The following is a 27,925-nucleotide window of genomic DNA, read 5'->3' as shown; positions in this document are numbered from 1 at the left end:
AGATCATGGATGCGCTGCGAGCAGCCCTGGAGGCACGCTCTGGAAAATGAGTGGTACACGTCAGTTTTGTTTTCAAACTCAGTCCCCGTTGCAACTTTCCAATTATTTGAAACAGCACTTCCCCGTGCCCTGGGCTGGGCGCGGCTTCCGTTGCGCAGCGAACAACAAGCGAAACCGAAAGCCACAGCGGGGCTCATGTTAAGTGCCCGGGAACGGGGCAGCCTGAGAACAGCTGACGTCGAGCTGGCGACTCCGGCTCTCTCGGCCGCCCCTGCAGCCCCCGCTCCCGGCAGAAGCAGAGCCGGTCTACAGCGCAGCGATGTCGGAAGAGTGCCGAGACGAGCGCTTTCTTTACATGATTTCCTGCTTCAGGCCGCGGCTGAAGCGCTGCATCCGAGTGCAGCCAGTGCTGGACTGGCTGCCCTCGCTGAGCGCAGAGGAGAAGGAAAAGGTGCGGACGGCGGCGTTGCAGCGCGGCGAGGTGGAGGGGGCCGAGGAGCTGCTGCGCGCCGTGGAACGCGGCCCCCACAACCGCGGCTGGTACACTGAGTTCCTACTGGCGCTGAAGAAAGGAGGCTGCGACCTGGCCGCTTGCTACGTGAACCCCAGCCAGCTGCCCTCGCCCCGGGAGGAGGACGACCACGACCTCTGCGTGCACCTGGTGCAGCTGCTGCACGGCACGCTGGTGGATAACATGCAGACCAGACAGGTGGCTGCGAAGTGCCTGGAGCTGGGCATCTTTCAGGAGGAGGACCTGGTTGGGGTAGGTGAGCCGTACGGCAGCCCAACAGAGCTCAGCCGCTCCTAGGGGCTGTTGAGTGGAGAGTAGCAACAGGTGGGCTTGCAAGAGCAGAAAAGAATGTGCATAAGCTAGCTTGGTGAAGAAGCTTCAAGTAAGCCAGTGAAGGCTGTTTGCAGTAGGCCAGCAGCAGTAAGGATGCCAGCTAACACCCAGGATATGACAATGCCATAGGTAAGAAAAGACCAGTGTGTAAGTGAAAGGAATGTGGTCAGCTTTACTGTTGTCATTTTGACACAGACCTTTCTTCTGCGAAGTCCTAGAGAATACCTGAATTAAAACAAGACCTGCCTCACCTTTATTTTCTGCTTTAGATTCGCTAAGGAACATCATTTCCATTAGCATACTGTGAAGCTGGGCAAAAATATCAGTTTGGCAAGAAAGAGCAAGGCTTAACTTTGAAAGCATATGCCAGTGTTGGCTGTTTGTCTGGGAATGCCTTTCCTGAATTATTGTGAAACCTCCTTGAAACCAAAAACAGTGGAGTTCCCCCCAAACGCTGTCTGAAATGAAAATATGTAGTATTTGCTATAGCAATAAGGCAAAACTTGGTAAACTAATGGTTGAACGACATGGTTTTTGAGCTTTGTGTAAATTTGTAGAGTAGTTTAGTGCGCCATCTCAGTTAAATGAGGGTCACGTGTTTAATTTCATCTGGTTGATGATGATCAGGAAGCAGCAAGGGCCAGACTGTGCCAGAGACAGTCTTTTAGGAGGCTGAGGATCCATTCCTTAACAAAGGCGTATGTTCCCTGATTATGCTGCTTTTGTTTCTACTTAAGTCTCCTTCATTACCCTTCACAACCCAGCCAGTTTCAATATTGATGGGGCAGAGGATTTCTTAATGATATCCCCCAGCAGTGCTGCTGCTTTCTGTTTACTTTTCCCTGCTCCTAGTTCTCACACCCTTCAGTCTAACTCAAGAGGTTTTCACACTGTTCAGCCAAATTTAGGTCAGCTGTTCCGCCTGCCCGTTTTCTTGCATATCAGGAATGATGACTGTTGAATACTAAGGACATTCTTCTGGAAATCTCAACACCTGTCCCAGGCAGCTCTGCTTTTGGAGCAGTGCTTTTTTTTCCCCCTTGTGATAATGTGCCCGATTCTGTGTGTCACAAGCTTGGAGTGCTTTTATGTGGTTTGTTGTAGAGTAACAGTCACTTTTAACAGGCTACTCTATTATTTTATTATATTGTATTATTATATTCTGTCTTCCCAGTATTTGAGAAGGGACACTTTCCACCTTGTTTATGAAGTCATGTTAGAGATGAGGTCTGAGTTCTGGTAGGCTGTGTTGCATCACTTCTCCTTAATCCAAGATGGTTAATCTTGAAACCAGTGCGAACAACAATTATCATAGCAAAATAAAAACTATTATTATATAACAGCTATTACTATAACAATTTTAAGCATTACCAGTCTCTCAAATTAAATTTCACGTCACGTGTTTTACGAGGTCTGCTCCAAAAGTAATGCTTTCTATTTTATTATTGCGGCCCTCAGTGTCAGAGGTGTATGTTGGTGGTATGGCAGTAGAGGGTGAACCTTCCCACCAGTATTCCATTATGTGTTGTTGCTGTGTGATGGATGTGGAGGAGCAGACTGACAAAATGGCATCTGATGTAGAAGTGTGGATGAAGCAAAGGTGTTCCATTAAATTCCTCCATGCAGAAAAAATGGCACCCACTGACATCACCCTTCATCCCCTGCAGCATTCAGGTTCTTGTTCAGCGCTGGTGAAAATGCAGAGGTAATGGAAATGATTATGCTGAAACAGTGAGAATTTGCTGTATCAAGTAGTGTTATTGTGCTCTCTATCTGTTGTAGTTTTTGTGGAAATAAATAGAAGGCATTGCTTTCAGATCAACCCATGCATGTATACTATTCGTACTAACTTAATGAACTATTACAAAATCCTGTCTTAGGGTTTGTTTGTTTATTTTCACCAGATTGAGACTGTTACTGACAGTCGTGGGAACAGAGATGGCGCAAGGGAGCTGTTGAGCAGAATAGTGCAGAAGAAGGACTGGTTCTCTCAGTTTTTGGTTGCTCTACGAGAAACCCAACATGAAAGCCTTGCAGATGATTTAAGTGGAAATACAGGAGGTAACCATCTTATTCCATGAATACTTCTTTTTTTAAAAAAACTTTTTTTTTTTTTTTTAATTATTAGTTAGGAAACAAGACAAGGCTCTCATTGCAGGATTACAAATTAAAATTTTTAATGGCTAACTCAAGAGATTCTTGAACACTAAAAAATCCTTATTAAGAATAGTATGATTATAACAGTATGACCAAAATTAAACTGAACCCTTACCTTTTGTAGCCTATTGGTTTTGAATGTGTATTTTTATAATGATCATAAATATTCAGATGATTATTTTGAACAAATAACTCTTTTCTTGACTTCTTCAAGATTTCAATTAGTTTTTCCTTTGTAGCATGTTTTACAAAGTTTTTGGTTACTTTATATCCCCATGCAGTAATTACAATGTTGAAGAATTATTATCCCCTAGATGCTAAAATATGGGGAAAAAAATAAGCAGTCCCCGAATTTCCCTTTTTAAACTCACCTTTTTAAGATCTTTGAGACTAAAGTTTTTAACAGATTTTACATTTAACAGCTTTAGCTTTCTTGCTTCAGAAGCTCACCAACTTCTGTGGTTGTTATTGCTGCGTGTGGGACTATGTTTTAAGATGTTTCTTCTAGCTGAGGACAGGAATCGGCCTCTGTGAAACACAGATAGGCAGCTGCTGTGTTCAGTCATGCAGTTCGAAGGTGTTCAAAAAGTCTAGTAAGTAGAACAAAGTCAACCAAGTTAGAGACTCAGAAGGTGCTTCTGGATGAAAGTCAAATGCAGTAATTACAAAATTTATCTTTATACTTTTATTTTCAATTATTTCAAATTTTTACATTTCTGATTTTTCAGTGTAGTGCAGATTTTTGTAGTGTAAAAGTTAAATTTAATTCAGTTGCTTGATGCAATACTGAATGAATGCGTTTTCTAGAATTTCTCAGTAATCTTGGACAATGCAGGTTTTAAAAGAAATTGTATAGATTAACACATAACTTATAAATTGTGTTGTTCTTACCAGTCAATAAGTAATGTTCTGTGTAAACAGTCCTCTACATTTGTAGATGTGTAAAGTGTATGATTGTTGAAGCTTCTGCTGCTACAAGGTCAAAGAAGGTAGACATAAAAGATAGGCTCATTTGCTATTTTGGAAGGAGAACTGTGTTTATACAGTGTAGCGTTTCTGGTTGAACAGGAAGGGTTGGTTACAGTATAATAGGTTACTATTAGCAAATACCTGTACACAGAAATTCAGAACTATATTTAAAAAAAAAAAAATGGAATAGAATCAATCTAATAAATTCTTTAATTTCTAATTACAAAGTAATTGAGTTTAAGTCCAGAAAACAGAACTTCACATGAACAGAAATTGTTCATATGGATCCACTTATAAAAATGTGCCGAGGGAGTTGATTATAAGCAGTAGCAACAACTCCAGCAGCAATTCCCAGATATAACTGGGAGCTGATGATTCAAACTGATTCAAACTTCAAGCTGATGATATGTTGCGTGATTAAGGAACCATTCATATCTGTTACAAGTTCAGATGCAACTCAAACAATAGTTAAAACTGAGATAAATCCCACCTGAAATTATTTTAGTGGGCTTACTCAGCCAAAGGAGTAAGACAGCTAAGGCTGCTCTTTTTTTTTTCTCTCTTTTTTGTAAAAACTGCAGTTTTTACAAAAAGCATTTACAGTATATTGAACTGCATTTTTTGCCTTTGGGATATGCCTACTCTTAAATATCTTTAATAATAAAACAACAGAGAAAACAAAGAAAAATGTTTCCTGTATTTGGAATAAGACTCAGAATTAGAAGATGGGAAGACATTTTGGGAAACCTCTCTGTTTTCTGTTTTATGGGGAAGTTCGGAAGTCCTGCTCCAAGGTACATTCATTTATGAGCTTATAGAACTGATGGAATTGAAAAGGGCTAGTCCACAGTTCAATTTTCCAGTCTTCACTGTGACCACAAATATTAGAGATTTATGACCAACAACTTTATTAATAAACATTTATAAAAACATAAAAATTCCAAACTGGCATCTTTGCCAAGACCATATGTCATGCCATTGTGTATTTTCTCTACTCCACACTAAAAGATACGCTTTTTTTAATAGAGCCATGGAATTTCATTTTTACTTTCTAGGAACAGAGAATAAAGAAAATGAGTTGAAGAACAATACAAGCAAAGAAACAGAAGATGCAAGCCAACATGGACATGCTGTAACGGAGGATTTGAAACAGCAAGAAAATTTGGATGACAGTTTTGTCAGAGAGAGCAGTGTATTAGAAACTTCTGTTGGAAAGAACTCTGTAGTTTCAGGTATGTCTACCAATTGGTGTTTTGTGCTGGTAGTAGTTAAATTTTACTGGAAGTAACTTAAAGAATGTTCCCAGTTCATTAGCTCTCATCTTGCTCAAAAAATCAGGAACATACGCTACTGTCAAAGAGAATGAATGGAAAAATCAGATCTTGATTCCTTGGAAGCAGTGATTTCCATTTCTTCCTATCAGTTGTCATCAACACTAATTTTGGAGGATAGTTCTTTAAATTTGCTCACTTCACTTTAATGGGGTTGCTCTAGAACAAAAACATGGCCATACTTGAACTGATTAAAAGGTATTAATTAGAAAGGTATGAAAAAATCCTTACCCACTGTAACTAGACTGAGCTAGTTCAGCATGAATTTGCTGGCATGGTACAGACTGGCTTAGGAGGGCGTGCCAAGAAATTTTCGTGGCCTGTTGTTCATATGGATCCACTTTTAAAAATGTGCCGAGGGAGTTGATTATAAGCAGTAGCAACAACCAGCAGCAATTCCCATATATAACTGGGAGCTGATGATTCAAACATATGTTGTGTGATTAAGGAACCATTCATATCTGTTACAAGTTCAGATGCAGCTCAAATAATGGTTAAAACTGAGATAAATCCTACCTGAAATTATTTTAGTGGGCTTACTCAGCCAAAGGAGTAAGACAGCTAAGGCTGCTCTTTTTTTTTTTTTCTCTTTTTTTTTTTTTTTTTTTTGTCAAACATGAACACATCAAGAAAAATTTGGCTCTGAAAACTGCAGCCTTTCAGTAGTAATTTATTTTTTGTTTAGTGTGCTCGTAACAGCATATCACTATGATTTATAACAAGTAGTGGATTATTAACTGCAGCAGAAATATCAGCTTGTTTTTCCTGTATTAGAACATACTTTGGCATTATAAAGTAGAGGTATCAAATGTTTATTAATGATTTAGAATGGATCTGACTGAGTATCAAGTCTTAATCTTAGTCAGGTGCTTTCAGGGCAAGGCCTAGGATTTTAATTGTAGCTTTGCTGAAGATAGATTTTCACAGAATCACAGAACGGTTAGAAAGGTTTGGGTTAGAAGGGACCTTAAAGATTGTATAGTTCCATCACCTCTGCTGTGGGCAGGGTTTCCACCCACCCTTAGATCCAGTTACCCAGGATCCCATGCATGACTCTTGTTAGCTAGCTAGAACAATTAGCTGTTAAGTAGCCTACTACAAGCTAATTCTAGCCTGAAAACTATGGTTTATTCAATGAATTGTAGTGAAGTTAAATAGGCAGAGTATGTCTTTACTAGCAACTTGTGAAGTTGAACAGATCTGTTCAGTGAAATAGTGGGTGCTAAGGATGTATGTACAGTGTTAATTCTGGCAGTTTGATTGATTTCAGTCTGGTGTGGGCTGCATGTCTGCAAGTGGCTAGAATACAATCTCATTTGGTTTCATCTGAGGGGAGTTTTTCTAGCAATCCAAACCAGCTAATATGAAGTATGGACAATTGACAGATTCATTTTTAATTTACACTTCTGATCTGATCTAAAACAGTCATGTAGATTCAAGATGGGAAGGGCTGTTAGGAGACAGCATTGTGTGAAGATGGCTGTAGAGGAACTTACGCTGATGTTCAGCTATCTTGAAGTGCAGTATGCTTCAATCTCAATGCACCTGTACACACAAACAGAAGTGTTAATCAAGCCTCTTTATTTTTTTGTTTACAACCTCTCTCGTAATCTCATAAGACTATTTCTAGACCAGGCAGGTGAAAATACAGCTGGAAACCCTAATCCATTTTGCATAAGACTAGGAGACTGCTTACTTTACAGTTTGGTGTTGTCAGGTGTTTTGCATTATGCTCCCACCAGTCTTCTCTGTATTGAAATGGAACAAATTTCTACAGGAAGAAGCTTTTCAAATCACTTTATTTTATTACAATTTGCACTATATCTAAATTTTCCCCTGACTCTTTTATAGCAGTAGATTAGGCAGAGGGAGTAAAGGAGAGGAATGAGAGTATTAAGATTATAAAGAAAATGTAGAAGTAAGTAATTTAGCCTCAGAAAGATAACTGCATGTACAAAAACACAGATTAGAAATTTCATGCACAAAATACAGTGCAAAAACAGTTAAATTTGCAAGGTCTGAAGATGAAAACACATAGACTAAGATTTCTGTTACCAGTATAAGGAAGTTAATTCTAAAGAATTAACAGCTCTGTTTTTCAAGACCTGTTTCATAAAATGAAGTTGACTGGAACAAGTAAATTCTATGAAAATCTGATTTGTAGTAACCTTGGAGTTACTATAAGGTGGTACCACTTGATTGATTTTTAAGCAGCAGTTTCAGTAATGTCTTACAAAGTGTTCCCCTTAATGCTTCAGAATGGAGAAACTGCTCGTTAATTTGAAAGTATGAACGGTTTTACTGAGCTGTTTATTCTTGGTACATCACTGCTGTTTTTCAGTCTTTGAAACTTATTCTAAGGCATAAGGTAGCACAGGACAGGTAAGAGAGACTTTCTAAAAAAAAGTAATGTTGCATAGGTCTATGTTCTTCACTGCATTCCATTGTCTGTATGCTTTTTTATTTATTAATGCAAAGTGACTGAAAATCTTTCTATGCATTACACTGTTTTAGTATATAAGCAGCATTGTAAAGGAAAGCTAGTGAAAATGCTGAATGCAGGGGTTAGAATATCACCCTCTATTTTCATGGTTTTGGAATGGACTACTATTTTCTTTTAAAATATTTCAAGAGAATTGTCACAACTGAAAAAGGGGAACACTATGCTACTGCTATTGCATAATGTTCTCTCACCTTTCCTTTGGAAGATGAATATTCTACATTTGTCTTTACCACCAATATTTTATGTTGAGAGATGATTTTGTAATGCACCCTTCAGATTGTAACTGCACTGAATACTTTTTGAATACATATTCTCTGTTGCATGTGCATCTTTCAGTAGGTCTTGTTAGAGGGGAGACCGTGGATTAGATAAATATAATTTTAGTCCTATCTTCTCTTTTCTAACTGAATGGATTCCTAGAAAGTTGAGATACAACAGTGTCATGTTCTGCACTGGAATTCCTGTTAATGCTCCTCAGTAGCGTGTCAGGTCTTGGAACATGCATTATGATTAATGATATTTTTCTTCTGTCTATATGGAACGGAATATATCTATTCTAGAATAAAGAATATTTCTATTCTTCTGTACTTCTATAACACAGTGCATTCTTTTCAGATGACATTAAATGCATACTGTTACATAATAATTGGGAATATTTATTTAAATCATGCTCCTGCCGTGAATATATTTTTAAGTGCCTTTCCTTCAATTGCAGTGATTTCTGGGAAACCAGCTTCTTTATTTATGTGCTTAAAGTCTTTAATACTTCTGCCCATTCTATGGATGATGATGGTTCTTAGCTATTTTATATACCTATTTATTTATAAATAAATGAATATATATATTTGCATATCAATGATAAAAAGGTCAGTAAGGACGTGGACCCACTCTGGAAGGAAACTGGAGACCTGGTCACAAGGGATGTGGAGAAAGCTGAGGTGCTCTGCCACAATCTTCACTGGCATGGGTTCTAGCCATACCACCTAAGAAAGTAATGGTAAGAAGATGCAGAAAGTAGATCTGCTTGCTGTAAGTGAAGATCAGGTTTGAGACTGTCTAAAGAACCAGAAGGTGCACAAGTCCATGGTACTCAACCCACAGGTTTTGAGAGAACAGTAAGATGAAGTTGCCAAGCCACTATCCATCATATTTGAAAGGTCATGGCAGTCTGGTGAAGTTCCTGTTTATTGGAAGAGGGGAAACATAACCTCCATTTTCAAGAAAGGAAAAAAAGAAGATCCAAGGAACTGAAGGCCAGTCAAGTCTCACATCTTGACAAGATCACAGCTTGACAAGATCATGGAGTAGGCCTCCTGAAGGCCGTACTGAGGCAGTTGGAAAATAAATACAAGGTGATTGGTGGTAACCAATATGGCTTCACCAAGGGCAAGTCATGCCTGACAAACTTTGGCCTTAATGATGGAATTAAAGCATCAGTGGATAAAGGAAGAGCAACTGACCTTATCTACCTGGACTTGTGCAGAGCATTTGACACTATCTCACATGACATCCTGGTGGTCAAATTGGAGAAAAATGTGCTTGAGAGCAGCTGTGAGGAGAAGTGTTTGGGAGTGTCAGTGAATGAATGATTCAGCATGAGCCAGCAATGTGTGTGCTTGCAGCCCAAAATGACAACCATTGCAAAAATAGTTCGCTATTACTGTTTTATTTCTTATGCACGTTATGAACTGAGTTTCAGAGTGCTGCAGATAAGCTGACAAACAGTGCAGGATAAGTTTGTGTGCAGAAGATTTTTCTAGTAGAATTGTTTGTCTCTTCAGGTGTTAAAATGACTGAGTTTTCAAAAATCTGTATAAATTGTCTTTGTGGCTTGAAAAAAATTATCTGTGCAATATATCGATTGCCCAGCAGAGGGAGAGCTTAACATTAGAATATCAACAGAAAACTTGCTGTATTTCTCTGGTGGTGTCAAAGTTTTCTGCAAAGTTAACAGAATTTTTGTCTCTGCTTTTGGAGGACATAATAATAATCTTTCTGCTTTTCTTTACTTGAGACCTATGATTTTTGCTTTTTATGTTATATGAAGGAAAACCTGTTTAAAAAAAAAAAAAAGATTTTTTTTTTTTAAAAAAAGATCACAGTCCTGGATTTGATTTTCTTCTACTACAAATACAACATGTGCAGCGTAAATAGAATAAGAGAGTGTTTGTCTTCAGTTTGCCAGCAGCATTGCCAGCATGTCCTATCCAACAGGTTATTCTTTCTTTCTTTTTTCTTTTTTTTTTTTTTTTTTTACTCTTCACCCTCTTCTGAAAAGGAACATAGGACTACAGATGATTGTGCAGGTGGTCATGTACTTTACTTTCATGCAAGGAAAAAATAAATGCTGAATACACTTAATAATGAGCCTTTCTTCTGCAGTGTTTTTGATTTTTATTTTTCATTCCATGTTTTCTTCAGTAAGAAAGGAAATTAGACCTCAGCCATCCCTTCCAGACATTTGTCTAGCCTATTTTGACAAGTGAGAGAGAGAGAGCAAATTACACACATATTAGCTATTTATATTTGTATAGCAAATATACCACACCACATTTATTTCTGTTTTTCACTTAGAATCACTTGGCGCTGTAGGAGATGCAAGTGTCAGTAACTTGGATGAAAACCTGGGACAGAACAGCCCGACCAGTGATTCAGGTATGCTTCTTTTTGTTGTTCAGTGATTGCAAAATAAGCTTGGAGCACAGGCACTCTGTGAATGGGCTAAAACAAAAATTGATGGAAACTTTTAGATGAACTCCCACAGCAAACTGAAAGTGCCAAACTTCTTATTTTTTTGGAAAACAGGTACCAGTTCAATGGGTCTGAGCTTAAGTTTTGGCCCCCAAAGACTTAATTTAATGGGATCCTCTAAGTTTTGCCGTATTGTCATCATACAAATGGTCAGTGATGCAGAATGGAAATACATAGGGTAGAAGGAACTTCCAGAAGTAATCTAGTGTGGTTGTCTGTACAGATACCACTGCATATATATGCTTCTTTTGTTCTAACAGGAGCTAAATTGTTCCTGGCTCCTGCATGGGGCAGTGAAAGAGAATAAATAGGACAGGTTTTAGAGGCATCTATAGGTTGAAGAGAAGCATTTCCTAGGTACCTGTAAGAACCATAATGAACCTTTGGACCTAAGCAATTTAGTAGAAGTATTTGTAAAAGCAACCAAATCAGTGCACCTCAGGCAGAATGCACTTACAACTTGCCACCACTATGAACAATCAGTTTTTGCCTACACAGAATTCAAGTATCAGTTTTCTTTTCGAGTCTAGCATTTACAAAGTTTGTTCTGAGTTAGTGTCTTGTACAAGGATTAAGAAAAATCTGTATGCCTGACAAGCAAATCTGACTAAAAAAACTAATCCAATAAGGTCAATGTAATTGTTATATATCATATGCCTGCAAAGTGTTTACTGGAAATGCTTTAAAATAGTTTCAACCATTTTTAATATTGAAAATAATGTATTTTACAAGTACTCAGAAAGTTCAAGGTATGTCAAATCTAAATCCCTATCCTAGAGATAGGGTTTTAGCCTGTATGTTGTTAGCTCTAAGGAATGTAATTTGCATTTTTGTGTCAGCTGAGGTGAGTCATTGCTCATGTTGGACTTTTTCCTCACTGTGTCACATGAAATGTCAGGACACAGAAAGCTGTGTTTTGTGGTCACACACAGTATCAGTTGATCGAGCTTAAAAAGATTACTGATATGTGTCCACACATACGTATGTCACCATCCTTTAAGACTTCTCTGGAAAATCTGCTAGGTGAATTTGGCGTTGGCTACATCCAGTAGTTCAGTAGAAAAAAATAAATCCCTACAGTTATGTAAAGAGTGCAGAACAGATTTTTTTTCTTTTGCACTTACTGTTTTCTGTTTGTTTTGCTTATGCTTGGGTTTTAAAAAAATATATTAAAAAAAAAAATGCTTTTTATTGGAGCCTAGTAAACTCATTTTAAAAACTATAAGAGGAATAGCTAACGAGATAAAGATGGAATTTTTTATATTTATGCATTTTATAATTTGAAATTTTGCCATGAGGCTTTGTATTAATGGAGACATTTATGTGGCATCTTATGTGGCATTTTAAAGCGAATAATCATGTGGTTTTAGTTACAGTGCAAGTATCATTTTACACTCAAGAAAAGTGTTGGAATCAGGACAATAGAAGAATAATTATTATGTTTCTTTTAGGCTAGAGCAGCAGTTTATATGAGCATTGTATGAAGGCAGACAGCTTCCCTAAAGTCGTACTGTGCATGATTAAAATTCTTTAATGGAGTCATATCTTCTGAAAAGATTTCTGTATTTACCTTTATCTTTAGAGGGATTGAGGAAAGTAGGAGGCAGATAAGTTAAATATTTTTTAGGCATAGACAGTTAGTTGAGGATGTTAGGATACTGAAATTTAACTAAACAGATGGGTGATAAAGTGCTAGTTTCAATATGATTGAACTATTGGATTTAGTCAACCAGAAAGCAAACAATATTCTTCCACAAAAGAGAGTAGTAGAAGTCAGATAAGTGACAGCCAGTAATCTCTGGTGTAAATTTCCCTGTGTTCCAGGTAGTACTGCACTCACGCTAAAAGGCAAAACAAGCAAAAAACACTTAGGAATGGTATTCAGGTGTTTCCATCAGCAATATTTTATCAATATTTTATCAAGCTTCATTACTTCTTGTTAGTTTAATTTTATTGAATGGAATAAGAGGTACTAGAAAAACACTTCTTTTGTGTATGATGTATCAGTGGTAATAAAAGCCCCATGATTCTTCATTTAGTATCATCAGGAAATACAGCCACAGGGTTTTATCTTCATTTTTAGTCTAGTAGAATTTGTGTCTCTTCTTCACTGAGGATGGTACACATTCAGGCAAATTTAAACATAGCTGGAGAAAGAAAATATGCCCAGGACTACATTGAAATAAATGCTTCTTCTATTCATATATATATGATTTCTGACTTCCTAAAAATATATAAGCTCAGAGACCTGACACAGTTTTCTCACCGACTGAAATTATGTGAAATTATTTTTTTTTTTACCTTTGAATGTTGTTTGTTTTACCTGTGAACGATGAATCTGGACTCTCTGCCACTACATTTTGTGTTTTGATGGAAGGTTTTGCCTTTGGGTGGTAAATGTGCATGGCCTTTTATTGATCAGCTGAGACTGAATTTTGTATGAGTGAGTCTGGAAGCAGGGCAGTCTACCATGAATAGATGGTCATGTTCTGCAGTTAGCTCTGTCTTGTATGGGCAATTGAATTTTCTCATCTATTTGATCTTCATACTTTATGATTCTCTTCATCAATTTTTAAGTAGTCCCCATATCTTCTTTCTAAGGCTCCATCTTTTTTTCTTTTTTTCTTCCTCTGGGAAATATTTAGAAAGCTAGTTCACTTGCAACAAACTAAATAAGAGCATCACATAAGATTGCCTGTATTACAAAAACTGCAGCTCTGAACGCTTTTTTTTGTTTGTTTGTTTGTTTTCAGTGTACTGAATTGTATCATTTGAATTCGTACATGATAGGAAACATATTAATGTACATGAGTGAAGATGTACAGTGGCTAATTCCACCTACCATGATAGATGGCTGGATGTAAAGCAGTTCTGATCTGGAGTTGTACAGGTCCACAGAACAGCATTTCTTATGCTCATATGCCACGTTTCTCTTTATTCATAAGATGCATCTCACAGTAAATTAATGTTTTTGACATTTTTCAGCTGTTTGTTGTTCTGATAAATGCCTCCTGTTTGATATTTAAATTTCTTTGTACCCTTAGGTGAAGATGAAGCAGAGGGCAGAGCTTCACCTGAGCCAGATCTCACCCTGAGAGATTACCAGATGGAAGTTGCAAAACCAGCACTGAATGGGGAGAATATTATAATATGTCTCCCTACAGGCAGTGGCAAGACCAGAGTGGCTGTTTACATTACCAAAGATCACTTGGATAAGAAGAAAAAAGCATCAGAGCCAGCAAAAGTTATAGTACTTGTTAATAAGGTATGTTGGTCTCTTCAAAAATAGTATTTTTCAAACCTTGTGCACTGTTAGTAAGAAACTTCTAAAGTGAATGTAAATACATTTCCCAACTTCTGCAGATGTAGCTATGTTTGAAGTCATACAGCCCTAGACTGTCATCTCCATTATATGGGTGCAAACATTAATTATTTTAATTTAATGCTGTGCAAGTGGGAATTTACCCACTTACTGTGTCCTCATAACTACATTATTGATAAAAAGTATTATTATTGTTAGGATTAATTAAAATAACATTTAAAAATGTATTTTTCACATTATCTGTTCGGATTTAGTAGTGAAGGCCATCTAAGGAGCTGCACTAATTAAGTAATATCTTGTCAGATTTTCTGGTAATTACTGTAATGTTTACAGCTAAATTCAGAGTGGATAATCTGAACCAAACTTCTCTTATTATGGTATTGAAGTATATAAATGCATTTAAGAAGTTCCTTTAAAGATTAAAAGATATCTATATCCTCCCATGAGAATAGAATTGACAGTATGTTATAAGCTCAGCTGAAGAGCTGGAGCATGCATAGTTTGTTCTTTCTAAGACACAGCTAAACTAAAGTTCTTGGGTCAGAAAGTTTTCATAGGAACAATTGCAGGGGAGGGCTTGGTTTGTGGATTTTTAGTGTTTATTTCTCCTCTTTTTTTTTTTTTTTTTTTTTTTTTAAATATCCTACTCCATAGTGAATAAGGGGATGTTTATTTATTTATTTATTTTTTTAAAGATATTTCACAGAGTACACTCACCTTACATCTGTGGCAAATAAGCACATATTTTTAGTTCTACATATATTCTGATTTAAATTCTTTGGAAACTGTTTTTCTCAGGTGCCGTTAGTGGAACAGCATTTACGAAAGGAGTTTAGTCCATTCCTGAAACGCTGGTATCAAGTTATTGGTTTAAGTGGTGATTCTGAGCTGAAAATCTCATTTCCTGAAGTTGTCAAAAGAAATGATGTCATCATTTGTACAGCACAGATCCTGGAGAATTCACTGCTAAATGCCACTGAAGAAGATGAAGGTGTCCACTTGTCAGGCAAGTTTTTTTATTCTGACATTTTTACAGAAGGGCTGGAAGTATGACTGTTCTGGAAAACTACAGATTAAAAGTGTGCCAGATTCAGCAATTAATGTTTTTTTCAGTTGACTGTACAAATGCAAGCTGTACTCTGAGAGTCAAAACCAGACCTTAGATAATGAGCATGCAGGTTTTTCAAGCCAAATTAGACTTTTGCATTTACTTATACTTCCCATTTTATATAGCTCAAGTACAACATCATGCAAATAAGCTCTACTGATTGCTGTTTCTGAGCTTAGTAGAACATTGAATTACATCATACAGGGGCCATAAATGAATTTAGAAAAAATTACTGGAAATACATATGTAGTAAGTAGTTTGGGAAATACAGTGACACATAAGAAAGAAGACAATCTGTCATAAAAGTTAGATCCTTTAAAATCTTACCATTTTGCTAACATTAGTAGGGTTAATTCTAACTACTGTTTAAGGAAGTTGTACTTTGCACATGAAGAGTGCAGAAAAGATTCCAAAGTTCATTAAATATATACAGGTCCGTCCACTTCTTACTAGAATATTTCAAATGCAATTAGTACTCATATAAACAATCAGTTCAACGTTGTCCTTATCTGTAAGAAGACTTATTCAAACAATTTTACATTTGAAAGAAAATTATTTTGTTTTGTTTTTTTCCCCCAGATTTTTCACTCATCATTATTGATGAGTGCCATCACACTCAAAAGGAAGGTGTTTACAACAATATCATGCGACGTTACTTAAAAGATAAGATCAAGAACAGAAAGCAGGCAAAAGAAAACAAACCTTTGATTCCACAGCCTCAGATTCTGGGACTTACAGCCTCACCTGGAGTCGGCGGTGCAAACAGTAAACCGAAAGCTGAAGAACATATTCTGAAAGTAAACTGCCCTTTCATTTTCAAATCACCAAAGAAATGTTGTTTTGCTGAAGTAAAACTTTATAGCATCGGGCTCCAAATATATAATCTGAAATTTTTTTTGTGTATGTGTATGGGAATTCAGCTTAGAGTCATTCAGCAAATTGTCCCACTACAAGTTAATGGAAATCACTATACAGATAAAGGCTACTTACATAAATTGAGAAGTAAAAGGATTGGCACCCTTGAAAAAAAAAAAACACTCTTGAGATTCAAGGCAAGAAATACACAAAGCAGCTATACATTTTTTTAATTAATAATAAAATTAATCAATTAATAATAATAATAAAAAAATTCCATTGCTGGATTCAAATTTACTGCATATTTTAAGCCCTAGGGAGGTCACAGTATTTTACATCTATATTTCCAGAGCAACTAAGCTCTGCTTGTATGTGGATGCAGGAAAGTGAAAAATGAATTTGTCTACTAAAAACAAGCTAAAACGAGGTACCTGTGAGATGAAGGTAGCAAGTAAATTCATTTATTTTCAACAGTTAAGAGTTTCTGGTTGAGAGGGAGTAGTATGTAGTTCCATAAACACACAATTGGAGATAACTGGTTAGATTCTGTGCCTAAAACAGCTGTGATTCTGAAAGAAACTATTTAACTTGAAAATCAGTGGATTTAAATTAGTGATACAGAAATAGAATTTTGCACAGTACTTCAATGAAGATTCCTGACTAGTAAATTGCACAGTAACAAAATGTGAAACTGAATAGATAAGACCTGCAAGAAACTGTTATGCTCTATTGAAATACATGTAATTATGAGGTATATTGAGACAAAAACTTTCAGGCCAGGAGAGAAGGGGGAAAAAAAAGATTCTGTGAAATCCTAATGGTAAGATGCTGGCTTTTCTGTGTAAAGAAACATAATCTGAATTTGCAAGTTCAAATAGATACTTACTGCTCCAAACACTGTAACGTTTGCCTGCCAGACAACTCTTCATGGGGGGGGAAAAAAAAAAAAAAAAAGCATTTCTTTAAATGTGCATGTCGTCTCAGGAGAGAACAAATACTGAAAAACGTATTTCAGTTGTGCAGTTAGTGTAGAAATTTTCTCCGAGTTCCAAGAAAGATCATTTCAAATTATTTTCTACATATATGTCAAGATTGTTAGAATAACAACATGACATTTCTTTCATTCTATTTATTCTTTTTATTTATTTGTTTTGTAGTGTAACATATTTTCTTCTGAAGTATTGGTGACATATTTTCCTTTTCAAATTACCTGCTTTGCACCCTCATCTGCAAACATTTTCATATGTGAAAGAATCACTTCTGGCCTAAAAAGTAAAAGCAACTTGCTTTTCATTCCCAAATTCTCTTCAAAGAGTTTGCCTTTCTAATAAGAAAAAAATGCGGAAAATTCTGGAAAAAAAAGTCAATATATAAATGAGAAAGTATGTTGCATTAACTCATTTTTCATGTTAAATAAGCCAAGCAAAAATATACATTATTTTCTTACAGATCTGTGCCAATCTTGATGCATGCAGAATAATGACTGTTAAAGAGCATGCCTCTCAACTGAAGAACCAGGTGAAGGATCCATTTAAGAAAACTGTGATTGCAGATGACAAAAGAAAGGTATGTTTTATCAAACAAATTACTGTTGAAATTACATTTCCCTTTCAAAGAATGATATCAAATTCTTCTTTTTTAGCGAGGGCTATTGGTGATGAGTGGATGGTTGGACTGCGTTATCTTGTGGGGTCTTTTCCAACGTTGGTGTTTTGCTGTAGATCTACTGTGGTCCATAGCGCTATTTGAATATGTTTTTTGTTTTTTTTTTAATGTGTTTCCATCATTTGAATGGAAAAGTATTAGTTAAGTGAAACAGAAACAAAAGTTTTACATATTTGATTCTGTAGTTCAGAAGATCAAAAGACCTTGACATTACATGTGCTAAAAATATAATATTCACAGCAAAATATTTATGATGTTTTGAACTATTGTTTTTGATGATTGTAAATGCACACAGCAACCTTACTTGGCTCTGAATTTAATACTTTAGGTTTTAAGTTTTTTTTAATTTGGTATCAGCCAGAATAGCTAGGTCCAGTGTTTATTCTTGCCAGAAAATACTTACTTTAGTAATCTATTTCTTTGTAGGATCCATTTAGAGAAAGAGTTATTGAGATCATGCAAGACATTCAAAAATATTGCCAGCTCTATCCAAAATCCGAGTTTGGATCTCAGCCATATGAACAGTGGGTGATTAGGGAAGAGAGAAAAGGTAAGTGTGTAGAGAAAGCACCTTGGCTTTATCTGCTGTTTTTGGAATTTTTAAATGTTGTTTTATATTTTGTTAACCTTTAGCTGCAAAAGAAGAAAAACGCAAGGAACGTGTCTGTGCAGAACACTTGAAGAAATATAATGATGCACTGCAAATCAATGATACCATTCGAATGGTTGATGCATACAATCACCTAAATAACTTTTACAAGGAGCTAAAAAGGAAGAAGACAGCAGTGAGTGATGATGATGAAGAACCATTAGTATCAAAAAAGGATGAAACAGATGAATTTTTAATGGGTTTATTTCATGGTAAGCTAGAAATACATGGTAATTTTAAATATTAGAAATCGATTTGCATGTGCCCATTGATTATTACTGCATAGAAAATTGCACTGTTATTTATTATGAAGATATGTGAGTGTCTCAATTCATAAAGTACGAAGTACATTAAACGTCAGTGTGATTTTACACAGTCTGATAGTGATAGGATAAGGGGGAATGGTTTCAAACTAAAAGAAGGGAGATTTAGGTTAGATTTTAGAAAGAAATTCTTTATTCAGAGAGTACTGGCACAGATTGCCCAGAGAAACTGTGAATTCACCATTCCTGCAGACATTCAAGGTCAGGTTGGAGGGTGCTCTGGGCAGCCTGATCTAGTGGGATCACAGCAGTGGGTTGGGACTGGATGGTCATTAGGGGCCTTTCCAGTCCAAACCATTCTGTGATTCCGTATGTCCAAACATGGAGTAGAAGTTCTTCAGTTTTGGCCTGAGGACACTTCCTTTATGCTCATTCTAAGTAAAAATTGTTTTCTCCTTTGTTCCAGTGAAATGTCCCTGAGGATGTTCTAACAGGTAGATAGAATGTGTATTCCATTATATACTCCTAAGGGACAAAAGGGACCAAACTCTGTCCAGCAAATGGAACAAAAATAAGGTCCAATGGCTTTTTGTTTTTTGTTTCTTTTTTTTGTTTTTTTTTTTTTTTTTTTAAATAGCCCTCTCTACCAACATTTCACAACATTTCACTACTTACTAGGAGACTGGAAGTTCCAAGTAGAGCTGTTACTGAGACAATTAAACAGAAGGCTAAATTTCAGGCCAAAAGTTGTTGCCGTTTTTTTCAATCATTCACCTTGGAATGAGGATTTATGCGATCCTTTGTGCTGTAATCTTTGCAGCCTCTTTTTTTTCCTCTTACTGCCTTTACAATGATAAGGAGATAGGTTGGCTTCTGAGTGGTGCAAAAGAGAATGGATTTTACTGCAGCATGTGTACCATTTCACACAACAAGGTGGATTAATCACACAGTAACCTGCAAGTGGTTGTAGTGTCAACACAAGCCTTCCTTCTCCGTCTTTAAGTACCATTGTTGTGTTTATAAGGTCATTTGACCATAAGTTTTTAAATATTAAAATTTTTAAATTAAAAAAAGAAAGTGTGATGAATCCTCCCTGATCATGAGCAATAATACCTGTGTGAGAGAATCATTCACCAAGCCTTTCATTGAACATACTGAAATGTCTATAAAAGCTTCAATAAAGAAAAGAATGCAACAATCCTGGTGCATATAACATGGCAGGTTTCCAAAAAAGTTTCCTGCTTTTGTGAGTTTTCAGGGAAAAATTATGTCTAAATGTAAATGGAAAATATCAGCACTGATGACTGCATATTAATCTGTTTTTCCAAATAAGACTTTTTCAGTTATTTTTAAACTTCAGCAAATATGGTAAGCTGTGATTTAACTCTTTAGTAGAGTTGCTCTTGCTGAATTTTTCTAGAGCTTTTATTTTACTTGGTTACTTTTTCTTAATTCATATCTACTGCTTTTAAAGCAAAAAAGAAACAGCTGAAAGAGTTGGCTAGAAAGCCAGAATATGACAATGAGAAGCTAACGAAGCTCCGAAACACTTTAATGGAAGAGTTTACAAAGACTGAAGAATCAAGAGGGATTATTTTCACGAAGACTCGACAAAGTGCCTTAGCTCTATACCACTGGATTATGGATAACCCTAAATTTGAAGAAGTGGGAATCAAAGCTCATTATCTTATTGGTGCTGGACACAATAGTGAAACTAAACCTATGACTCAGGTACAGAAATATGCACTATGGTGTTAAAATCTTGCACGTATTTTGAGAAAACATTCTTTTTTAGTACTAGTACAAAGGACTGCATTTTGGAGCCCAGAGCTCTGCTTTCTCATCTGCCAGCATCTTACAGTTAGAGGCTGTAGGTTACATGAATAACAATATTTCAATTTTATTTCCACTAGAAACAAGTTTTTTTGGTGCTTGGATTCTGTGACAGTAGGAGTAAAAGGCAATAGTTTCCTAGTGGTGTGTCTAGTCAGTAGGGTCACAATTTGTAGTGAGTCATATGAAGAAAAAATAAACAAAATATCAGTAGAAGGAGTATGATAGTTAAGTAATTCAATTTACAGTTTAGTGGCTGAATTGAAAAATGAAGTGAACCACAGTGTTAATGATGCCTTTTTCTGATATAATCATTTAATCAATTTATACAAATTTATATCTGCTCTTCACCCTGCCAATCTCTGAAAGAAAATTTGCCAAAATTCACAATGAAAATTTAACAGTTGGTCCATCTCTTACCATTGTGTTAACATCAGACATCTTTCTGATAATTTAACATTTTCAAAATTAAATGCCTCAATGTGCTAAGACTTTTTCTGTGTTTTATACCCCATAAAATTGCTACTCCAGCATCTAAGCATAAAGGATGTTTACTGCAGAGTTCATTTACTTCATCTCCTTTCAGATTAAAAAAAAAAAAAAAAAAAAAAAAAAAAAAAAAGTGAATTATTAACTCAAAAATAATGACTTTATTACAAATAGGATGCATAGGATGCTTGTATTCTTCTGCTCAAGCTTATTTGAAATGTTCAGCTAATTCAGAAGTTTGTGTTTTGGATGCTTTATCTATTATGAGCATAATCACTGTGTTTTGTTTTGTTTTGTTTTTTTTCTCCCTATGGAGAGCAACAGAATGCAGTTATGGGGAATTTTAAGTATTTTGGAACTTCAAAGTACTGAAGACTGTACTATAAGATGAAATAAGATGAACCTCTTATTAACTACTTAAGAAACTTTGTAAATATGGAAGAGAGAACTATATTATCAAAACTCATAGCATATCTGAATTGGAATCATCAACTACAACGTTCCCAGCTCAGTTACCTTTAAAAGATTTGTTTCTTCTCCCTCCTCTGTCACAAATGGCACCAAACTCACATCATATTCAAAAGAAACTCCTCATTTGTGATCTCGAAAGATGTTTAACCATAGTTTTTGAAGTCACTGATGTTTATACTCTGAAACGATTGAACTAAAATTCTTTAATCCTCTTCATTACAATAAACTAATGTCAGAATCTAATACTGAATGTTAATATATTGATGTATTTATTATTATTATTATTATTATTGAATTATTGAATTTTTTATTATTACAGAATGAGCAAAGGGAAGTCATTGATAAATTCCGAGGTGGGAGTATAAACTTACTTATTGCTACTACTGTAGCTGAGGAAGGCCTAGACATCAAGGAGTGTAACATTGTTATTCGCTATGGTCTGGTCACCAATGAAATTGCTATGGTGCAGGTAGGAGTTTTTTGCATACCTAACTTATTTTTAAAAGTGCTTTTTTGCTTGGAATACACAAATGGTGAATCATATACCTACATCTGTACGTAATATAAAATTTGCCTCTACGTGGAACAGTGTAAAATTCATTTAAAGCTTTACACAACTAGTAAGCTGTCTTATGCCTGGTGTAGAAAAGATAAGAGGATGTGACCAGAGGCAGGCCTGGTTGAAACTAACTTTCTGTCTTTAAGTAATGTGGAGAAGATGGACTTTTAAGCTTATGTGCATTTCCAGCCTGTGATCAATCAAATTCATTGCTTTAATGACCACTGGACGATACATCCGCATGGCTACAACTCTCCAATTCATATAATAAATGAAATGTATAAAGACATTTGTCTTGCCAGTAGTTGAAAAGAGATAATTGCATATCATAATACCAGTTTGTCTATGTTTTCATTTAATTTGTAAATATGTTTGAGATATTTGTATGCATGCTTATTTTTTTGGTGACAGGATACGATTTCTGCTTTGCAAAATGTTGTGCTAATGACAAATCTCCTGAATGCTATTTCACAGGTATCTTCAATGATAATAGAGAAACAGTGTATGGTATTGGCTGATTCGTTATCTGGCTAAGTGGAAAAAAAAAATAAAATGCTCTGTGGAGTCATTGCATAAAAGACTGCAATAAGACTGTTGTATCTGTCCATTGTTCCAAAATAGGAACAAGTGTTGTTTGATGTTGCAGGGAATGTTGTGTTTTTTATACTGCATTCTTTGCAAATTGTAGGCCCGTGGTCGAGCTCGAGCTGATGAGAGCACTTATGCACTTGTGGCTTCAAGTGGCTCAGGAGCTGTTGAACGTGAAGATGTAAATATTTTCCGTGAAAATATGATGTATAAGGCCATTCAGCGTGTCCAGCAGATGCCGCCAGAAGAGTATTTGAACAAGGTATCTGCTACAGCTCTGCACTTTTCCATTCAAGAAGGCTGATGGCTTTCAAAGGAATTCTTCTGTAAAGAATACTTTCTACTATTAAGGGAAGAAAAATTTAAATTATATTAGCTGTTACATATGAATAATTTTGCCAATCTTTGTTTCTGCGCCTTCTGTTGATAAAAGAAGTAAGTTGGGAAAATCAACTAAAAGTACTGTCGATGAATTCAGTAAAGTAACTGAAAGAGAAAATGAATTACTATTACATGGTGTCTTTTTTTCCTTTTGAAGACATAACTTATTAGCTTATTTTTTGTTGAATATATCATTTTGAATTAAGTTTTCAGAATACGTTTTACTTGTAAGGATCTATAATTTCTGGAAATAAGTGTTTAGATTTATGAGGTTGTTACGATCATTCCACTAGAATATTGTCTTACTGGTACGTTTCTAGATTCAGGACTTCCAGTTGCAAAGTATAATGGAAAAACAAATGAAGGCAAAGAGAGATCAGAGTAAGACATATAAGAAAAACCCTTCACTAATAACATTCCTGTGCAAGAATTGCCACAAGCTGATATGTTCTGGAGAAGATATACAAGTTATTGAAAATATGCATCATGTCTGTGTGAAAAAAGATTTCCAGTAAGTGTTTATGAACTAGTTTGTCTCTTTCAGACGGAAAAGGATTTTGTTTTCAGTGAGGTTGTGCAGGGCCTGTAATCCTTTAGGCCCTGGGAGAGGGGAAAAATAAACAGATTTTTCCAATATTGCCAAATCTTAATCTCAGTAATACTACTGACAGACCCCAGACAAAAGTCTGAGCCATGACTGTGACTCATAAACAACAAGTTGATCATCTGTGCATTGACAACTGTACATTAGGAGAATACTCATGCTGGTGACACACCGACTATATCTCTCCTAGTGTTCTTGTTTTTTTTTATATTTCCATTGCAAGAGATGTCACACTATTTAGTTTGTTAAACGTTTACTTATATTAAACAGTGCCAGGATGGCAAGAAGTGACTTTCTTTTCTCACTTATAATGGAAATTAAGAAGCCAAGAAAATGTTTTAATTCAATTTCAGTTTATCATAGTAATTTTATGATGGGTATTACACATTACAAATAAGGCATGCTTTTTTAATTATGTAGCTATTCTACAAAGTCATTGCCTTCCAAATTTGTTCTTTCACTGAGACTTATCACTGGTATAATTTGTATAGACTTTTTGAAGAGTTACTGAGAAATTAGTGCTCATATATTGAAAAAAAAGTGAATTGTATATGTGTGCATTGAATCTACTCTGATATTAAAAAAAAAAAAAAAGAAAAGAAAAAAAAAGTGCCAGGGGAGATTCGGGTTGTACATTAGGAAATACCTCTTCTCTGAGAGAGTGGTTGGGAACTGGAATGGGCTACCCAGGGAGGTGGTGGAGTAACCATCTCTGGAGGTGTTCAGGAAACATTTAGATACTCTACTGAGGGACATGGTTTAGTGGGAAGTATTGGTGATACGTGGACGGTTGGACTGGATGATCTTAAAGGTGTTTTCCAACCTTGGTGATTCTATGATTCTGTGGTTCTATAAAATGCTACAAAAGATGGGATGGAGCACGTTTATATGTCGCCATTACTTAAAAGCATGTAATACGACTTTCTGTTTTCTTTGGTTCTGTCTGTGCACAACAGTCAGACGGTTTACTGCTTCTACTTTCCGTGACTGACTTCAGTAATAGCTGTCACTATTGACCACTGTATTCTGACTCATGTTTTCTGACTGCTTTTCAGACATCTTTACCATATAAGAGAAAACAGAACTTTGCAAGACAAGCATGCTGATTACCAGACAAATGTGGAAATTATATGTAAAGATTGTGGGCAAGTGAGGAACAAATTCTTTTCATATTTTTATGTTGTTTGTGTTTGTCTTTGCGTGTCTAATGATAGTGTGTCTGAAACATGGTTTCCTTATACTTACAGGCCTGGGGAAATATGATGGTTTATCGAGGTCTTGACCTGCCTTGTCTAAAGATTAGAAATTTCGTGGTTGCTTTTGAAGACAAGAAAACAACAAAGGAGATTTTCAAGAAATGGGGAGAACTGCCCATCAGGTTTCCTAAGTTTGATTATGCAACTCATTGTCTTCAAGCGATGAAGATTAAGGACTCAGAATGAAAATAAAGACTTCAAAATCTTCACTGGCTGCTGTTCAGAAGCTCCTTTGTCTTGTAGAGTTCTGCACCATAGACACTGAATCATAAACCCTATGAAGGCTCCTGAATTCCTTAAAAAACTGCCTTGAAGAGGAGAAAAGGCCCCAGGAAGAAGGACAAAGTCACATAGTAGCTGTCTCTGCTTTAATTTGTTCTGATACTCCAGAACAAAGAACAAATGCATTGTAGTGGTGTGCATTCATGGAACAAATTCCCTTCTCAGTACTGTCCAGTGTGGCTTGACAACACTCAAATGCATGTTAGGTAACCTGTCTTCAAGCACAGAACATGAGACGGACTTCTTGAGCCTTGCCATGGTGATTGCTTTCAGTTCTACTTTCTTCTACAACCTTCATGAAGATAAAATGTCTTAAAAAAGAAACCATGTAAAGAGAGCAAATTACTTGGTTGTTATTTCTGAGTCGTTGTTTCTTCAGCGTTTTCATGATTTAGTCTTTCACCTTATCTTTAGCTATAAGCTTATAGATTTTTATGAAGTAAAATTTCATTAGAAGACATTTTAAAAAATCAAGCCCTTAAATTTACTTGAAACGGATTATTTTAATGTCCACGAAGCACTATGCCAAGTGACTTTCTTTGTGTTAGTTTCATACAATTGTTAAACTGCCTATGCAATAATGTGGTTTTTTTTCCAATAAATGACTGTAATGAATAGCATTTGCCAACTTTGGTGCTGTATAGTCTGTTTCATTGTAATTATTTTGACAGTAAAAAGACTACAGTTTCACCCTAGAAATGTATGGTGGTATTCTGACTGTAAAAATAGCAAAATGCATCACTGTAATTATTTTATTGACAGATTTTTCTTCTCTCTTTTACATATTGGAGTGAGAGATCTGTTTGTTGTTACAACAGTCAGCTTTGTAAACCCAGTGGTATGTTTACTGGAATGGACATGTAAACACTTCAATAGCCCAAGGTAAAATTTCGAAGTTTCAATTAAGCTAAAGAGTATAACTCAGCAAAAAGAATCTTCTTACATCTAGATTTGTATTGTTCTACGTTCTTAATAGGAATATAAATACTTTGTAAATTATTTAAAATCAGATTTTATTTCAAGTGTGCATCAGGACCAGATTTTTTTTTTTTTCATGTTTGACCTTATTTTGAGGGGGGGAAGTGTCTCATTTTTAACAGAAATGTGGCATGTTTCAAGCATCATCAAACTGACAGGCTAATTTGTGGAGAAGTACTTACTTATAAACGTATTATAGTATTATAAAACAAATATGCATCCTGATAAGTTTTTACTGTAGAGGTTTTGTAGATTCACTGTGCTTAACCTACAGAAATCGTGTCTTATAGGTTGAAATTGTTCTAAGAAAAGGAAAACATGTCAGATGTATTGAGAGTTAAGAGGCTATACACATTAAGATCTTTCAAGACACTGCACTTCTACAATTGTAATGATACAACTGAAGCAGGAAAATCCAGTGGGAAACAGAGTATAAGGAGTTGGTAGTGTATGTATATTTTTATTGTGTGTGTCTTTACACAATATTATTCCTTGCTTAAAATATTTTGCAGTGAAAAACAAATATAAAATCTCCAATTTCTTTGTTTGGTGTTGCATAATTTGTTAGATTTTATTAAAAAAAAAAAAAAAAAAAAAAAAAAAAAAAAAAGTGAAACAAAAAGAAACCAAACCAACATTTCCTTCATATATTGTCCTGTAAGCAAGTTACTCTCTTTCTTATATTGGTATTTTGATTACTACTGAAAGTTTTGGTGACTTTTGAATCTACTTAATTCTGTAGGTTTGATTTTAGACATGGATCTGAGAATCTGACTATTTAAAGATACTGTAGATTGATAGATCATGGAGTATTGGGACTTAAGATGTATTTTGTTAATGTGATCATTATCTGATCTGACAAATAAGATGCTATGAAATATACTAAGAATTAAATATCAGAAGAGTTTATCTTGGCAAGTAATTATCCAGATAATCTTTGCATTTCTTTTTTATATGAATTGTCACAGTTCTTTGAAGAAAACTTTTAAATCAGGAAAGGCTTGTGAGATGTTTAGAGTGTAAATGTAGCGTATATCTATAATTTCCAAATACCTGTCGTTTATTCAGCATTTTGAGGAAATTTATAAACCTGGTAAAACTGTATCACTGGATCTGTTGCTTCTGTACTGAGTAGATCTTCTGAACTCTAAATACTTTAATGAAGCAAGAAGGAGCATATGCAACTTGGTTTCTTCATTCTTTTATAACTGAATTCAACATGTCTAGTCTTCTTGTAGTCCACTTGTGTGCTACTGTCACACTTCCAATTCTTAGCGTGATTCAACCAGGTTGTCACCAAAGCTGAAAGATACAATCTCATTTCAGCATAATGGATAACAAACCTCAGGTGAATCCTGCTGGCTTGTAGAATAAGGATTTCCATTTCAAGTCATTGTCTCCAAGTGGGATTATAAAACGTGCCTCTATTGCTCATCCAGGAAGTGTGAAGTTGTAAAAAGCAAGCTAAATTGCCGTGTTTTATCTTCCAGCTGCTTATGCATTTATTGCCTTTATGGACTCAAAGTCCTCCAGGGAGTGTGACAAATCCTGATTGCATTTTCTACTTACAGCTTTTATTTGTTCATAAATGTGGAAAGAAGAAAAACTTAGTCACCGGGGATTTGTTTAGCTGTGTGTTTGGCTTCAGCTTTAGTTGTTTTTTACATTATTCTATCTACTTTTGGTCTGCTGTCATGCACAACCTACATCTGTAAATGTCCATTCCCACATCTGGAAAATATAAATATTTTAGAGTAGTATTGAAAGAATTAACGTTTAATTCTTTGTGTATACTGGTATAAACATGGCAGAGAAGGGTCTCAGGAGCAGTAGCTGTACAAAACTTGTAAGGGTCATTCTTTGCCGGGTAAATTTTGGTTTGTTTCTAATGCTCCAGTGTTTGTAAATCTTGATGAAGCATGTGCATTTTGACTTCCAAATTAGAAAAACCCACAGTATGCAGCATATAGTCACTTAGCAAAGTCATTTGGATCTTGTGAGTTTGAGTCATTTCCTTTGAGGCATTCTCTAAATTATTCTTCCTTAGAGGAAATAAAAACTATTAAC

General features: G+C 35.7%; 1 protein-coding gene across 1 annotated transcript; it reads left to right on the top strand.

The window, feature by feature from the left end:
• The first annotated feature begins 106 nt into the window (after nt 1–106).
• Nucleotides 107–27,925, top strand: IFIH1 (interferon induced with helicase C domain 1). Its single transcript, XM_048954026.1, is given in 17 exon segments — nt 107–763; nt 2,749–2,905; nt 5,026–5,202; nt 10,379–10,459; nt 13,600–13,820; nt 14,676–14,883; nt 15,565–15,782; nt 17,290–17,406; nt 17,932–18,055; nt 18,139–18,366; nt 19,892–20,148; nt 21,530–21,679; nt 22,458–22,619; nt 23,059–23,249; nt 24,398–24,491; nt 24,590–24,749; nt 24,752–27,925. Coding segments are annotated over 17 exon segments (3,009 nt in total). The 5' UTR covers nt 107–319; the 3' UTR covers nt 24,772–27,925.

This window comes from Lagopus muta, chromosome 8, assembly GCF_023343835.1.
Source record: "Lagopus muta isolate bLagMut1 chromosome 8, bLagMut1 primary, whole genome shotgun sequence".
Classification (NCBI taxonomy): Eukaryota; Metazoa; Chordata; class Aves; order Galliformes; family Phasianidae; genus Lagopus; species Lagopus muta.
The sequence above is the reverse complement of the archived record's forward strand: the minus strand, read 5'-3'. Positions and strand labels throughout refer to the sequence as shown.